The 16,357-nt window shown below is 44.8% G+C and overlaps 1 protein-coding gene across 1 annotated transcript; it reads left to right on the top strand.

Moving 5' to 3' along the window:
* Positions 1-15,410: 15,410 nt before the first annotated feature.
* Positions 15,411-15,830, top strand: BLACAT1 (BLACAT1 overlapping LEMD1 locus). The gene has a single exon (XM_066598672.1). It carries the CDS (start codon positions 15,411-15,413, stop codon positions 15,510-15,512), a length of 102 nt encoding a protein of 33 aa, XP_066454769.1. The 3' UTR covers positions 15,513-15,830.
* Positions 15,831-16,357: the final 527 nt, after the last annotated feature.

Below are 16,357 nucleotides of genomic sequence, written 5' to 3'. Positions count from 1 at the left end.
CTGAGATTAGCAGCAAAACGACAACTTCTAGGTGTGGGAGTGTCTTTTGAGAAAGTGTGTACATTATTTCATGGCCATTCTTTTTGGCCCATAATAGTAGGATAAATGTACAGGTAGTCATTTAATTCAACTTGATGTTTTTATTTACACTGTTCTCTTGCTTATTTGATAAAAGCCTTACTTTCTATCGCCTCTTCTATAAGAAGCCTCCAGTCGGCACCTGCGGAGTGAGTGTGAGTAGAGGATGCAGCAGGTGCACAGATTAGTAGCTGCTTGGTGCTCTGATTGGGAGCTGTAGAGATGGGGCTCACATAATAGCCTGTTGCATTTTCTATTTCACAGAGCAGAAACAGCTGAATGGAGCCTTTGTTAACTTGCTCCTTCAGGAATAGAGAAGGCAAAATACCTGACCCCCCTTCTCTCTAGCTCTGCCTCCAAACCCTCTACTCCCCCCTTTTAATCTCACCCACTTCACCCCTCATATCCCCTCCTTCATACATCTCAAGTGTTCACTGCAGGCCTGATGGGTCCCTTTCTGGGAGACTGGAGGAAAGAAGAAGAAAACACATGTAGCAAAAGGAAAAAACAGACCTGAAAAGTGACAGAAATGAAGGTAAAATGTAAGCACTCTGCAAAAAGAAACATTCTAGTATCAGAGCAGATGAGCGAGGGGAAAGGAGGAGTTTTCTCTTTGGCGAGACAACTAAGGATGTACTGAAGCAGGTAAAGCGGTGGTGGGTGTGGGGTTTCTCAAGACAAAGACATTGGGGTCTAATCACAGATGTCGGGGTTCTTGGAGTCAGCTAGGAGAGTTTTCAGAGGCACCGTAATTCGGCGTGTACTTTATGTATACACCATATCATCACTGTGCAACTTACTAAGGAATGTGATTGCAGGCAGGACACTTCTTACATGTTCTACTTCTGCCTAGTTACGTTGAAGGCTGTGCATCTGTAAATTCTGTACTTTCTACCTGTGATCCAGAATTAGTGAAGCTCTGATTTCACCAGATTGTTCTGTACATGTATATAGGCCTCCTTGCACATTTTGCTGAGACAGCAATAAAAATAGCAACCCAGAAGTATATCTGATGCTCCTGCAGGAGGGTATGTTATACCTGTGTCTAATAGAAAGTACAGACGGATGTTTAATGCTTTACTGTAGCATGATGTTTGTATTCAGAGGTTGCTCATGATGTCTGTATATTAGGATACATTATAAAGAGATTAAAATACATAGTATATGTGCAAAGATCCCACCCTTAGAGATCCCCCTGCTGTGGTTTATGGCTTTTTATTCCTATGTGATTGCATTTCTATCTCACATAGGGCTGAAAGCCATGCACTGCAACGGGAACATTCACCATTGGATTTGATTGGGTGCTTGCTTTAAAATCCACAATCTTCAATCTGATTGTTCTACAAGCTTCATTATGCTGGTAATTACTATCGTACCTGTAATGTGAAAAAAGGTGGTGAAGAGATCAGAAAGAAAGTTCTATGCCAGAGAAGAAACCATGCTGTTCTCAGTCCCTGACCACATATGTCTATAAGACGCATTACTAAGGTGGTGTACCTATAGATGGTGCGATTACGTCCTGACATCTGTATAGTAGCTTATATAGGGTTATTTGCCAAAGAACCAAATGGCACTGCTTGTGACTAGTAAACTGGCAAGCGTAGTTGCGCATACGGCAGTGTGAAGCCGCCTAAAGATGATCTAGAAGAGAACTCTCAAGTAGGTTGGATTTCAATATGCCTAATCCATTATTTCTGTGGGAGAGAATCCATTTCCTGTGCATGGGAAAGGGAAGTGGGGCATTAGCTGTCAAGGATGTGCGCCCAATATCCGTCCCACAGACCATCACTCCTGTGCTTTTACACTGGAGCGATAGCCGTTCAGAGAGTGGTGGTGGTGCGGCCGGAGATCTTCACTTCAGACAGACAATTGTTTATAGATGAATGACTGCCCCTTACCACGGACCCAAAAGTTGCTTAGTTTTTAGCTCAGCTAATAACCAAACGATTCCAAGAAGTGAGCGATTTCTCACTCCGTGCTGTCGACCGCCAGGGCCGTACCTAAAGGCTCAGGGGCCCGGGTGCAAAAGTTCAGCTCGGGCCCCCCTCCCCCCCCGGGCCCTTTTTCCCCCTCACCCCGTACCTATGCTTGAGGGCCAATGTCCACATGTGGATTTTATTTATAAAATCTGCGCGTGGCACCCGCACAAGAGATCCATGCGTCTTGCTGCTCATAGGGATGCATTAGTATCAGTAGGGCAGCTAAAAGCATGCAGATGGAATTTCTTCCCGCCATGCGGGTCACACGCACAGGAAGAAATCGCAGCATGCTTTCCTGCGGATCTGCCGCACGGACGGCTCCCGCGGCATCCATTGAAGCCTATGGAGGCAGTATGTGTCCGCGGCACAGCCACAGCTACTTTTGTGCTATGCCGCGGATACGCGGGAGAACAGGAGATTTTATAAAAATATTGGTGCGCAAGCACGCGGCACACTGCTGGCGTGCTGAGCACGTCCGCCGACCGTAAGAAAGCAAATCCGGCCTGCACAGAGGGGAGCCCCGCAGCATCCGGAGAGGTGAGTATAATGTATTTTCCCTCTCCATGTCTGCGGGCATGTATGGATTTCACTGCGGGATTCAGCAGTGAAATCCGTGCATGCAAGTGGGCATGAGGCCTGAGAGAGAGATAGATAGATACATAGATGGATAGATACATAGATATGAGAGAGATTCATAGATAGATATAGATAGATAAATATATATTTATATAAAGATGGATAGGAGAGATAGATGGATAGATAAATATATATTTATAGATAAATAGAAGAGAAAGAGATAGATGGATATGAGATAGATAGAGATAAAGATATATAGATAAATATATATTTATAGATAGGAGAGAAAGAGATAGCTAGATATTTATATATAGCTAGATATATGTGAGATAGATAGATAGATAGGAGATGGGATAGGATATAAATAGATATAAAGATAGGAGATAGATAGATATGAGATAGGATAGGATATAGATGGATATAAAGATAGGAGATAGATAGATATGATACAGATAGCTAGGGATAGATATATATTTATAGATGGGAGAGAAAGAGATAGATAGATATGAGATGGGATAGGATATAGATAGATATAAAGATAGGAGATAAATAGATAAATGAGATAGGATAGGAGATAGATAGATAGATAGATATCAGAGAGAGAGAGAGAGAGATGAGATAGAAAGATAGATATGAGACATAGAAAGACATACGGACAGGCAGACAAGCAGATAGATAGATAGATACATACCCAGGTGCCCAGACTACTCTGGTGAGGGGAGCAGCTGTGTCAGCAAGAGGGAAGCAGCAGGTAGATGACATCATCATCCCTGGTCCATGCCATGCTATGCTGTGCCTGTGAGTATGTGTGTATCTCTGTCCTCTCGGCTCCTTCCCCCCCCCCCCCCCCCCCTCCTCTTCCCCTGTCACCTCTTCAAGTCCTTTCTCCTACTGTGGTCTCTGGCTCGTGCTGTCGGCAGGACCGCACTAAGCACGTGGCCACCGACAGTGCAGTGCGAAGTGAAAGTGTATGGTGGAGGGCGGCCTCTGGGCCCCCTCAAGCGCAGGGGCTGGGTCGCTGTTGCAACCGCGGCACCCCCTGCCGGTACGCCTATGGCGATGGCCGTGTGCACGACTATCGTCCAAATTCTCTGTTTCCAGCTATTACTTCAGCTATAATCACCATATGTAACGATGCCTTTACAAAAGCATGTGTACGAAAAGAGTGAGAAATGTATGCATTAGAAACCGCAATCCTAGGCAGACGGCCGCGATTTGGCCGTGTGAAATCACACGTGGAACACAAATCGCGCTATGTTGTATTTCTGTGTGGGTCTCGCAGAGGACCGCACAGAAATGTCACTCCCGGGCCGCCGAATCCGCTCTGCGCATGCACCGGCTGGACGGCAGCCGGCACATCAGAGAGCCGGAGCCGCGGGAGCAGGTGAGAGCCATCTGCAGGCGGCCATATGGTGTGCTTTCACCACTGACACCAGAGGCAATGACTGTTACAATTTCTCTGCATGCAATTTAGTAGCTGTTAAAGATGAGCGAGCATACTTGTTAAGGACAAATACTCAAGCGAGTATTGTCCTTTTCGAGTACCTGCACGCTCGTAAGAAAAGATTCGGGGGTGAACGCTGTATTGTGTTCCGGGAGGGAGCGGGGGGGGGGAGAAAGAGAGAGCTCTCCCTCCCATTCTCCCCCGCCGACACCCGAATCTTTTCTCACGAGCGGGCAGGTACTCGAAAAGGACAATACTCCCTCGAGTATTTGTCCTTAACGAGTATGCTCGCTCATCTCTACTGGCTGTCTATGCTACATCAAAAAAGAGGACTATAGAACTGTGTGTGCTGCTGGCAATCAGGTCATTGTACTCTTTGAATTAATAGAGATTAGGCCAGTTTCACATCTGTGTTGGAGCTTCCGGTCGGAGACTTCATAACAGATCACACTGAAAATACCGGAAGAAGGGCTGCATGCAGCCGTTTTTCTTCCGTCTGGAGGAGGCGTTCCGCTCCGGATTCCGCAGCAATAAGCCTCCATAGTATGCTATGGTAAAACGATAGAAAAACCAATTGCGGTTTCCACTCACGGATAAAAAAATCGCAGCATTCTTCATTTAATGTAGCCAGCTACACTACTAAGCACTAGAGATGAGCGAGTATATTTGCTAAGGCACATTACTCGAGCGAGTAGTGCCTTAGCCGAGTATCTCCCCGCTCGTCTCTAAAGATTGGGAGAGCGGGGAGGAACGGAGGGGAGATCTCTCTCTCCCTGTCCCCCCTGCTCCCCGCCGCAACTCACCGGCGCCGGTCCCTGAATCTTTAGAGACGAGCGGGGAGATACTCGGCTAAGGCACTTCTCGCTGGAGTAATGTGCCTTAGCGAGTATACTCGCTCATCTCTACTCAGCACATTAAAACGCTGTTTCGGTTCATTAAAAAAACCTAAGAACTTTTTTGGCATCCATGTACAACATGCCCTACCTGTCTTGTTTTTTTGCAATGTATTCCCCATTTGATGTTATGAGGAATATGAAAACTTCATGGTTTTAACCCTTTCCAATCCACCGTCTGACGTCTAGTCTAAAGACATTCTGATTGAATGCTGTACAGCTCCAATGTCGGAAGATGTCCGGCAGGGTATTCTTACTGTATATTACTGGCTGCTCTGTTGTCTGGTGCCTCTCCAGCATGTCTCATACCGCAGTACTGGCTCTAGCCAGCAGATGGTGCTATTGTATAATGGCAGAAAGAGAAAACCCCCTAGGAAAGCCGGAATCCAAAATTGGATTGCAGAGGGTTAAAGGGTCAGTTCTGAGATTTTCATCTTTAAAATTGATCACAGCAAAAATATTGGTTTTGCCACAGATGTTACTGTGATATACTGCCATGGCTTTGTATTTGTGCCTCCATTCTAAACAGCATTTTATCAGTAGATAAACATGTCTTCCTTAGATTCAAACTTAAAGGGGTTGTCTCGCGGCAGCAAGTGGGGTTATACACTTCTGTATGGCCATATTAATGCACTTTGTAATGTACATCGTGCATTAAATATGAGCCATACAGAAGTTATTCACTTACCTGCTCCGTTGCTAGCGTCCCCGTCTCCATGGGTCCGTCTAATTCTGATGTCTTCTTGCTTTTTTAGATGCGCTTGCGCTGTGCGGTCTTCTCCCCTTCTGCTCGGTCTGGCACGAGCGGCGTTCTGGCTCCGCCCCCTTCTACGCGTCATCGCGTAGCTCCGCCCCGTCACGTGTGCAGATTCCAGCCAATCAGGTGGCTGGAATTGGCAATGGACCGCACAGAGCCCACGGTGCACCATGGGAAAGGGCCCGCGGTGCATCGTGGGTGAAGATCCCGGCGGCCATCTTGGTGAAGGAAGACGTCGCAGAGCGGGGATTCGGGTAAGTAATATGTTTGTTTTTTTTTAACACATCCCTTGGAGTTGTCCTGCGCCGAACGGGGGGCCTATGGAAAAAAAACAAAACGTTTCGGCGCGAGACAACCCCTTTAACAGAGGCTATTAGAGTTCTTCAAAAGGAATTGAACTTTTGTAATTCTAAAATATGGATGTGTACAACCCTAGACTAATTTGGTCAAAACTTTAATTTCTCATGAAATCAATTAAATACAAATCCTTGACATGCTTGCAAAACCTGGAATTTCCCAAACCTGCAATTCACAAGACAACCGCTGTGAGGCCACCATAGGCAAATACACTCATTGTAAATACAAATCAAGCATCTAGAAGAAGTTCTCCGATGGAATGAAACTTTCTCTGTGTGATTGTAATGTTGATGTAAGAAAGTGATTACAATATCGGAGCAAAAGGAGAATGTATTGTGGAAAACTGACCCCTTGATGGGAGGCTCTAGTACCCTGTTGTACCGCCTCTACCTTGAATACAAGGTGTGATACAGGCGGGCATGCAGACTCTAGTACCCTATTGTACCGCCTCTAGCTTGAATACAAGGTGTGATACAGGCGGGCATGCAGGTTCTAGTACCCTATTGTACCGCCTCTAGCTTGAATACAAGATTTGATACGAGCGGGCATGAAGGCTTTAGTACCCTGTTGTACCGCCTCCAGCTTGAATACAAGGTGTGATACGGGAGGACATGGAGGCTATAGTACCCTGTTGTACCACCTCCAGCTCGAATACAAGGTGTGATATGGGCAGGCATTGAGGCTCTAGTACTCTGTTGTACGATCTCTAACTTGGATACAAGATGTGATTCAGGCGGGCATGGAGGCTCTAATACCCTATTGTACTGCCTCTAGCTTGGATACAAGATGTGATACGATTGAGCATGGTGGCTCTAGTACCCTGTTCTACTGCCTCGAGCTTGGATACAAGATGTGATATGGGTGGGCATGAAGGCTCTTGTACCCAGTTGGGCCTACTCTAGCATGGATACAAAATGTGATATGGAGGGCATGGAGGCTCTAGTACCCTGTTGTACCGCCTCCAGCTTGAATACAAGGTGTGATGTGGGCGATCATGAAGGCTCGAGTACCCTGTTGTACCATCTCTTGCTTGGATACAAGATATGATATGGGCAGGCATTGAGGCTCTAGTACTCTGTTGTACCACCTCTAACCTGGATACAAGATGTGATTCAGGCGGGCAGGGAGGCTATAATACCCTATTGTACCGCCTCTAGCTTGGATACAAGATGTGATACAGGCGGGCATGGGGGCTCTAATACCCTATTGTATTGCCTCTAGCTTGGATACAGGATGTGATATGGGCGAGCATGGAGGCTCTAGTACCCTGTTCTACCGCCTCTAGCTTGGATACGAGATGTGATATGGGCAGGCATGGAGGCTCTTGTACCCAGTTGGGTGCCTCTAATTTGCATACAAAGTGTGATATGGGCGGGCATGGAGGCTATAGTACCCTGTTGGGCCTACTTTAGCATGGATACAAAATGTGATATGGGGGGGCATGGAGGCTTTATTACCCTGTTTTGCCGCCTTTAGCTTGGATGCAAGATGTGATATGGGCAAGCATGGAGGTTCTAGCACCCTTTCTGGGGGAGCCACTAACTTGCGTTAAAGATGTGATACGGGGGTCATGGAGACTCAAGTACCCTGTTGGGCTGCCTCCGGCTTGGATACAAGATGTGATATGGGTGGGTATGGAGGCATACAAGTTCTATATGATATTCTGCGGCATATTGTTCCACATTTGTTGTAACTGAGCCTATAGATTGTGTAGGCTTTCAAAGTTGGCATCCCAAATGGTCCCATACATGTTCTATTGGTGATAAATCTGGTGACTTGGCAGCCACAGAAGTCTGACAATGTTGTGGAGTCATTCCTGTGACACCCTTGTGTGTGCAAGCGAGCATTATCCTGCTGGAAAATGCCTCTTGGAAGGCGCCGAGAGAGTAACACATGTGGCTGCAGGATGTCCTGAATAGATCGCTGAGCTGTCATTGTCCTTCGTACCACTACTAGGGGGGACCGACTGTCATATGTGATGGTCCCCAAGCACACCCCACTAGCAGTGAGAGCAGTGTGCCGCTCCACAGCAAAGGCAGGATTGAGACGCTCACCCCTACGTGTTATGACATGAACATGGCTCTCATCAGTGCCCAAACTAAACCTGGATTAGTCAATAATAACAACCCGGTTCCACTCCATAGCAGTCAAGTTTAGTTGTTCACGACACAATTGAAAACGGAGACGACGGTGGGTGGGTGCCAAAAGCAGTACACAAAATGGGCACTGTGAGAAGAAAGGTCCTTTAGCCAAGTATCTGGAAATGGTTCCAACAGACACAGAAGTGTAACGATGGTATCACCTGTCTCTGGATGGCGGAGAATAAACCAGTTGGAGCTACTTGTGCTTGTCTGATGATCAGGCGATTCCCTCTACCGGTGGTCTGTCGAGGGCATCCTGAGCCTGGTCACCTTGTGTGTATGTCCTCACGCATCAAATGATCTCAACACCTCCTAACAGTCTTATTAGAACCATTCAAGGCAATTCATTAATACAACCAGCCAGCTTCTCGCATTCCAGTAATGCACCCCCTCTTAAACTGTTAACTGGGCGAAATCTCTTTGGTTGCGTCATAGTGGTGTCTAGTGGTCAACAAGCTCCACACAAGTGGAAGAAGTAGTCACTACACACAAGGAGCCTCTGAGAGCCTTTCATAGGCCAAGGCTGGTGTCAGGGTGTGCATGCTGGGTCCTGTTATTCCACGGGTTTCCAGGAGCACACCGTGCGCAGGTGTGGAACAATAGTGCTGGCTGGGTATGGATTTCTCCAGCCAGCCGATTTCCACTGGTCTGCTACATATATATGCCATTTCCTTTGCATAAGGAAGCTGGTATCCCTTCACTCAGAACTGGGTGTTATGCATGCTAGTCTGAAGTGTTGCTCTCATCTTCCTTAAAAACGGTCTGGACACCTGTTGTCTCCATCTGCATCTTATGCAGACCCCCTCTCTCCCTTTGAGAGGTGCGGCCTCCAGACGTCTGATGTCTCGTATGGTCAGAAGTGTGATTTCTGACATGATTTCCTGTATGTCAGCATGATGTCTGACTCTCTTTTCCCTTGGTATGAGGACACTTGGACTAGCTATAGTTTGGTATCTGTATGCATGAGGGTTCTCAGAGGAGTACGGTTTTGTGGTGTGAACAGTGACGTGTTCTGTGTCTGTGCAGGTGCCCGGACATATGGTGTGAATAGTCCTGTTTAGTGTGCATTGGTGTGAATAGCAATTTGTACTGTATGTCTGTGCAGGTGGCCGGACATGTGGTGTGAACAGTCCTGTTCAGTGTGCATTGGTGTGAATAGCGATTTGTTCTGTATGTCTGTGCAGGTGACCAGACATGTGGTGTGAACAGTCCTACTCTGTGTTGCATGCAATTCCTGGTGTATAATTGTGAACTGTGTCCTGTCCTGCTTTGGATCGTTTACCATCTCTGGGCTAGTTAGGTCCTTAGGTTACAGCACAGGGCCGTCCTTATTGGGGCAATAGACCTGCTTCCAGGCAGGTTTCTTTGTGTTAGTTGTCTCGTTAGAGTAGGGACCCGCAAGACAACGAGGACCCTTGATGTGGGCTTGCGGGCTTAAATGACTTGGCCAATCCATGAACTAATACCTGATAATTATTATAGCAATTCTATCTGGTTATGCGTCCTGGTATGTTGGTTTCATGTTTTGAGTGGTTGTTAGTTATGATTTATGTATTTTTCTAAGTTATGTCCGCTGGTTTTGAATTCTGCTGGGAGTTTGGCAGTGTGTGAGTGAGAAAGATGTTCAGATGGAACTACTTTTAGGGCCTCAAGTGGCAAGACCATTCATCTAATCACGCCACAACTCTGCACGCCAAGTTTTATAGTAAAATGACAACTACTTCTAGGCATGAGATTGTTTTTTCAACCAATAGTGTATAAGACAGATATTTCGTGACAGGGTATCACAAAATCATGTTGTTTTGAAAACCGGTTATTTCCTGACACACATATCCAGCTCAGAGGAAAAGTAAGGAAGGTCACAAAAATATGTGTGTTAGGCCTTTCTTGGTTCCCCCGCCCTTTTATGCCAGTGTCAACCCTTAAGTGTTTCCAGGTTTATGACAACATAATATACTAGGGATGGCAAGGAATCCAGAACTCCCTGATTAAACATTTTCTACAGTGTTCCCATTTATCCCTATACAGTAGTACCTTGACATACAAGTTTAATCCGTTCCGAGACGGAGCTCGTAAGCCAAAAAACTCGTATGTCAAAGCACTTTTCCCCATTGAAATGCATTGAAACGCCATAAATGTGTTCCAATGCATTTCAATAGGAAAACTAACTGCAAGTAAAAAAAAAAAAAAAAAAAATCAAAACTCACCTACTGCTGATGTTCCTTGATGACCTGCTTTTCTGCTGCAGGCTGTCGCATCCTCCTCCACGTCAACAGAGCATTGCTTTCTGGATGCAGGGCTTAAATGGCCTGCCTCCAGCAAGTTAAGCTCTGATTGGTTAACTTAGCACCGCATCAGCCAATGAAAGCCGGCGCTGGGTTAACCAATCACAGCCATTCAATGCTCTGTGTCGGCGTGGAGGAGGGAGCGACAGCCTGTAGCAGCGCCGCAGACCATCGCGAGGATGAAACGCCAGCAACAGGTGAGTATAGATATCCCCCGGATCCTCAGCTTGAAAGTTTTTTGACTTGCAAGCAGGCTCGTAACCAGAGTTTTTGCTCGTAAATCAGAGCAACAATTCGGGAGAGAGCCTGCTCGCAAATCAAAAAACTCGCAAGCTAAGGCACACTCATCCCGAGGTACCACTGTATGCCTAGTTTCACATGGATTTTCCAGTATACTCAATTATCCAACTTTATTAGGGCTCTTTCACCCATTTCTCTACTTACCAGAGAGCTCACACCATTTGAAGAAATATGCCATCAAACATGCCTTTCCCCATTCACATGATGATGCTACTCTGAGCTGCTCCTCAATAAAAGTGGATCTTTGCTAGCCATGCCTTGATATGATATTTTATTGTAGAGGAACCAGAGTGAATAGAGACCAGAGTAAACAGTTTTTTGTTATTGCAATCATACTTACTTATATGCTCTAATATTTTGTATTTTCTAAGTATTTTCCTTTTAGTTTTATGCAGGATGCAGTGATTGATAGATCCATACTTCTCAATTCTTACATATATATTCAGTCTATTATGGCTGCAGTTATATGAATTTTAATGTATTTCTCAGAACTCCGTGGATCAACAGTACAGTGGGATTTTACTGGTTTAATTACCAGTTCCATTTATTGATGTGAAAGTGACTGAGAATTTTATGAATCCCACGACTATAAAGAGCTGCAATATCATCAGGTTCCTGATTTCTTGACCTTAGCGAATAGATATTTAATTGTCTATTAAATAAAAAGCTAGGCATAGAATTGAGAGCTCATTAGGGCTAAATATAGAGCAGGCCTACCGAACCCTCGTCTACTGGTGTAAATAATGGCTTATATGTGTAACAGAGTCAAGTTTACTGTATTATAGGGGAATAAATGGTAGCACAAGGAATAAAAGTCAACACATACTGTAAATATGACTCAGAATTTTAACCCCTTAGTCCCTTGAGCCCATAAGCCTTTTTTCGGCATTCACTAATGGGCCTTATTCTGATTCGTACTGCTTTTTAACAGCGCTGCATCAGAATACCAACATGGGTCTCCTGTTGTCTGATAACAGCTGGGCTCCAGATCTAACAGCTGAAACTAGAGAAACCACTGATCCCAGCCATTTAACTCTTTACATGATACGGTCAATGCAACTGTGGCATATAAAAGACTGACAGAGGGAGAGGGCTATCTCTGCCACCCACCATCTCAAGATCCAGATAGGCTGCTGTGGCACCTGGAAGCTTAAAGATGGCCTCCAAGTCTGCCATCAGTTTCTGGTTGAGCCTGACGGGCCAATATAATATACTGCAATACTGAAGTATTACAGTGTATTTTAGCAGCAATCAAAAGCTAAAAACTTCAAGAAAAACTGGTAACGGATATTAAAAAAAAAAGTCAGAACTCTACCTCCCCTCCGCTTTATATTTAAAAAAAGAAATCATAAATATTGTAAAACATTGTAATAATAGCCAATTTTGCATATCTAGCCGCACAAAACAGGGACTAGAAAGTGATCCAAAAGTCATATGGATCACCAAATGGTACTGTTAAAAAGTAGAAATTCTCCTACAAAAAGCACTTCTCAAACTCTTCTGTGGCAGCATTGATGGTGTTAGGGGTCTTTGAATGCAATGATGCAAAACAATACATTTTTCTTTTTTTTAGTGTGAAAAAGTAGCAAAATATTTTTAAAACTATATAAATTTGGTATTGACATAATTGTACTGACATGCGGAATAATTTACCATATTTATATTTCATGGTGAACACCGTAAGAAAAAATTAAAAAAACATGTTAGAAGTGCAGATTTTGTTAAAGGGTTTTTTCAGGGAAATAATGTACTATTCATGATCTATCCTCAGGACAGGTCATCAGTAGTTGGCCACCTCTGCCTGGGACCCTAACGGATCGGGCACCCGCTGTTATTGCCGCTACACAGAGGGGTACAGAGTGGAAGCTGCTACTCCAACTCCTGTGTAGTGGCTGGCACTTGTAACTGCAGGTGCAGCTCTCATTAAAATCTATGACAGCTGCACCTGCAGTTACAAGCACCACCCTCTACATCGGGGTACGAGCCGCAGCTTCTGCTTTGTACCCCACTGTGTAGTGGCAATGGTCAACTGATCGGCCGGTATCCTAAATAACGAATACCCAGCAGATCAACTATCCTGAGGATAGGTCATCAATAGTATTTCCCTGGAAAATCCCTTTTAGGCCTTAGTCAGACGGGCGTTTTTTTGCACGATTTGCGCATGCGCATGCGTCCGGCGATTTTTTTTAAAACCATTGCTTTGCAATGGTATCGGACACATGAGCGCTTTTTATGCGCTCGTCCGATAAATTATAGAACAGAAATCGCAGATCGCACCTATCTGCGATCTGCGATTCCTGTTCTCTTCACTATATGCGCTCAATGGGGCCGGCGGCAGCAGCGCCGACCCCATTGAGAACATATAGAAGACAAATCATTCTTCTCTGCCACAGCTGTAACAGCTGTGGCAGAGAAGAACGATGTTTGCCCATTGAATTCAATGGAGCCGGCAATACAGCCGACTCCATTGAAAGCAATGGGCTGCCGGCGTGCGCGGGATGAATTGTCGGGAAGGGCTTAAATATATAAGCCCTTCCCTGCAATTCATCCAGAAAAGTGTTAAAATTAAAAATATATACATACTCCCCTGCTCCCGGTAGCCGGAGTTCCGCGCGGCCGGCCTGCAGTGGGTGTGAGTCAGACCTGCCCCCTGATTGGCTCAGCGCTGAGCGCATTGCTTTTAATGGAGTCGGCTGTATTGCCGGCTCCATTGAATGCAATGCGTTGGACAGCTCCAGCCCGTTTCTAATGAAACGCGGCTAGGAGCAGATTTTCAGGTGATTTTCGGGCATCGGTCACGCGATTTGCGGATGCGCATCCGTCATGCGATCCGCAAATCGCGCGAAAAAACGCCCGTCTGACTAAGGCCTAAAAGTGATTAAAATGTTATATGTTCCCAAAAATGGGAAATGAAGACCAGAGCTCATCCCATAAAAAACAAACCCTCATAGAGCCTCATTGACAGAAAATAAAAACATTCTGGCTCTTGGAATGTGGTGACACTAAAGTAAAAAAAGTGCTTTCAGTGTATAAAAATAGAAAAACAGTAACTGCAGAAACGTCTCGCGGGATCATGCTGACCCAGACAATGTTATTTATTCTGCATGCTGAACACCATAAAAATGAAATCCCCCAAAACATTCTTAGAATTTTTCCTGTTCCCCCACAAAATTACTAAGTTATACAAAATATTATATGTACCCCTAAATGATGCCATTAAAACATAGTTGTCCCACAAAAAACAAGCCCTAGTACAGTTATGTTGATGGAAAAATTAAAAAGTTATGGCTTTGAGGATGAGACTATGAAAAAAGACGAAATATTGGTTTGTTATTAGGGCATAAAATCGGCACGTCATTAGGGCTCAGCCACACGGGCGCTGATCCGCCCATGTTCCTGCACAATAAGGGCGGATCGGCGCCCATGTAACTGAGCCCTAAAACAGCCGCACTGCAGGTGCGGACGACTCTCCGCACCGCAGGAAGAAAAAACACACGACTAGCAATGGATCCGGTCATGTGTTCTTTCTTCCGGCAGTGAGATCCTAAAGAGATATTCTCATCTTAAGGACTCACCCTGTCCCCCCCACTCCTGCCCTGCTGGCCGCCACATCCAGGCTCCCAGAAATACCCGGGTTTTACAGCAAGAGTTGAACAACCTGTGCTTGGGAACTGGGATTGTGTAAAACTACCTACACATAGGCAAACGTGATACTGGGCCGAGAAACACGCCCCAATATCGCGCTCACGAATGTGCGTTTCTATGCACATGCGAGGCGTTTTTCAGGCAAAAAGCCTCCTATCACTTCTGTGAAGTAGCGTCCCCCAGAGTGACTTTCCTGAGCGTCAGAGGGTCAGCAAGTGTTTCCCGTTGTTTTCAATGGGAAACATCGTATCACACTTGCGGGTACATCACATTGCGTGTGATGTGTTTTACTGTCCTATTAGAAAACTATGTCTGATGCGTTCCAAGGAACGCAAGAAGATATTTCCTTACCACATCGCTGTAAGGGAAAACATCGCTCATGTATTTGCCCCATTCTAAAGAATCTCTCAACGCACCAAACTCGTGCGGGATTCTCGGCCGTGAGAAGCCAGCCTACTCTCATTGAGGAGAATGCGACGGAAACAGCCCAGTAAGCTACATTGTTTCCGCTCGTGCTAGCTCTGACACATGTTCCTTCTTACATGTTAGTGACAGTTTTTATTGATATTGATGCTTTGTTTAGTTTTAATCAGAATTTGTGTTAGTTTTGTGAGTTGAAGAGTTCAGTTCAGTTTTAACAAGTAGAAAGACCTTGAGAAGTTGGGAAACCCCTTGTATTAAAATAACCTCAGGGTGGGGAGATTCCTGGTTTAAGTGTCTATATAGTGGGAAGATAGGAACGTGGTGGGGTAAGTATTCCATTAAAAGAAAAATACCATTAGAATACCTTTTTGCAAAATTGAAAACTTGTCTTCATTGGCTGTAAATTATTATATATTTTGCGAATTATAAAGGTTATGTTCTAATATAAGGGACAAGGTCTAACGCTGTGTTTTGTTTTTTTTTTAACTATAGGTAGAGTTGGACATCTTCCTGATTCCCAACACGACTGTCCATGCCTCAGTTTACCTTTGCATGTTTCTGTGGTCTTCATGGGTTCTGCAAAATGAAGCCAAAGAAAGAGGAACCGCAAGCTGAACAGGAGACTTCAGTATGAGGGACACAGGGTCCCTTCTCTGGGACCAATTAGTCTACGTATGCCAATGAGTATGTAGCGGCACATACAATACCGGTACAGTACAAAGGCTGGGATAGCTGGAGTGTAATGCTGGCGTCCAGGAATGAAAGATGTGACCATGTACTGCTTCCCTTGTGGGGCAATTCAGAGTTCAATCAATGCCACTACTATAATGCAGAACTTATAGCCAGAAAAGCTGACAATCTAAAGTAAGGGAGGATGGAAATTAAGTTTATGGCCCTTAATTTATAATAATTACTAGTCCTGTCCAGAACTGTTGCAGAAGATATTCCTAGTCCAGAACTTAACTAAATACTATTACTTGACCTAGATAAGGTTGTCATTATTTTTAACCAGCTAGTACAGATGTTCTTGTGAAGCAAAGTAACCTATTAGTAATAGTGTTTACATTGATTTCAGTAGAAAGGACAAACGTTAAGCATTAGTTTGCTATCTGTGGGTACAACCAGCCCAGGTTACCTTCAGAGCCTACAGGTGAGGACTGAAGCTTGTACCTTGTAGTACTTACATGCCTCATGTCTAATGCAGGTGCAGCAATGGTTATGAGTAAGTAGGTATGACGTGAGTAGCAACGGCTACAATATTACAGCACAATGTCTTCACATTAAGTGACCTTGTATTGGTATATTTTTTATAAATCTACCATTAAAATGCATTCGAAATGTAATTACATTGAGACGCAATATACGGTATAACAGTACTCAGAACATGTTCGGCCTAAATACACTTTGCATTTTAAGTTACATTTCTCTTACAGGCATGAACATTCTTATATTTATTACTAGTCATCCCAAGAAGGTATA

This window comes from Eleutherodactylus coqui, chromosome 4, assembly GCF_035609145.1.
Source record: "Eleutherodactylus coqui strain aEleCoq1 chromosome 4, aEleCoq1.hap1, whole genome shotgun sequence".
NCBI lineage: Eukaryota > Metazoa > Chordata > Amphibia > Anura > Eleutherodactylidae > Eleutherodactylus > Eleutherodactylus coqui.
Note: the sequence above shows the minus strand (reverse complement) of the source record. Positions and strands in the feature narration are given on the sequence as shown.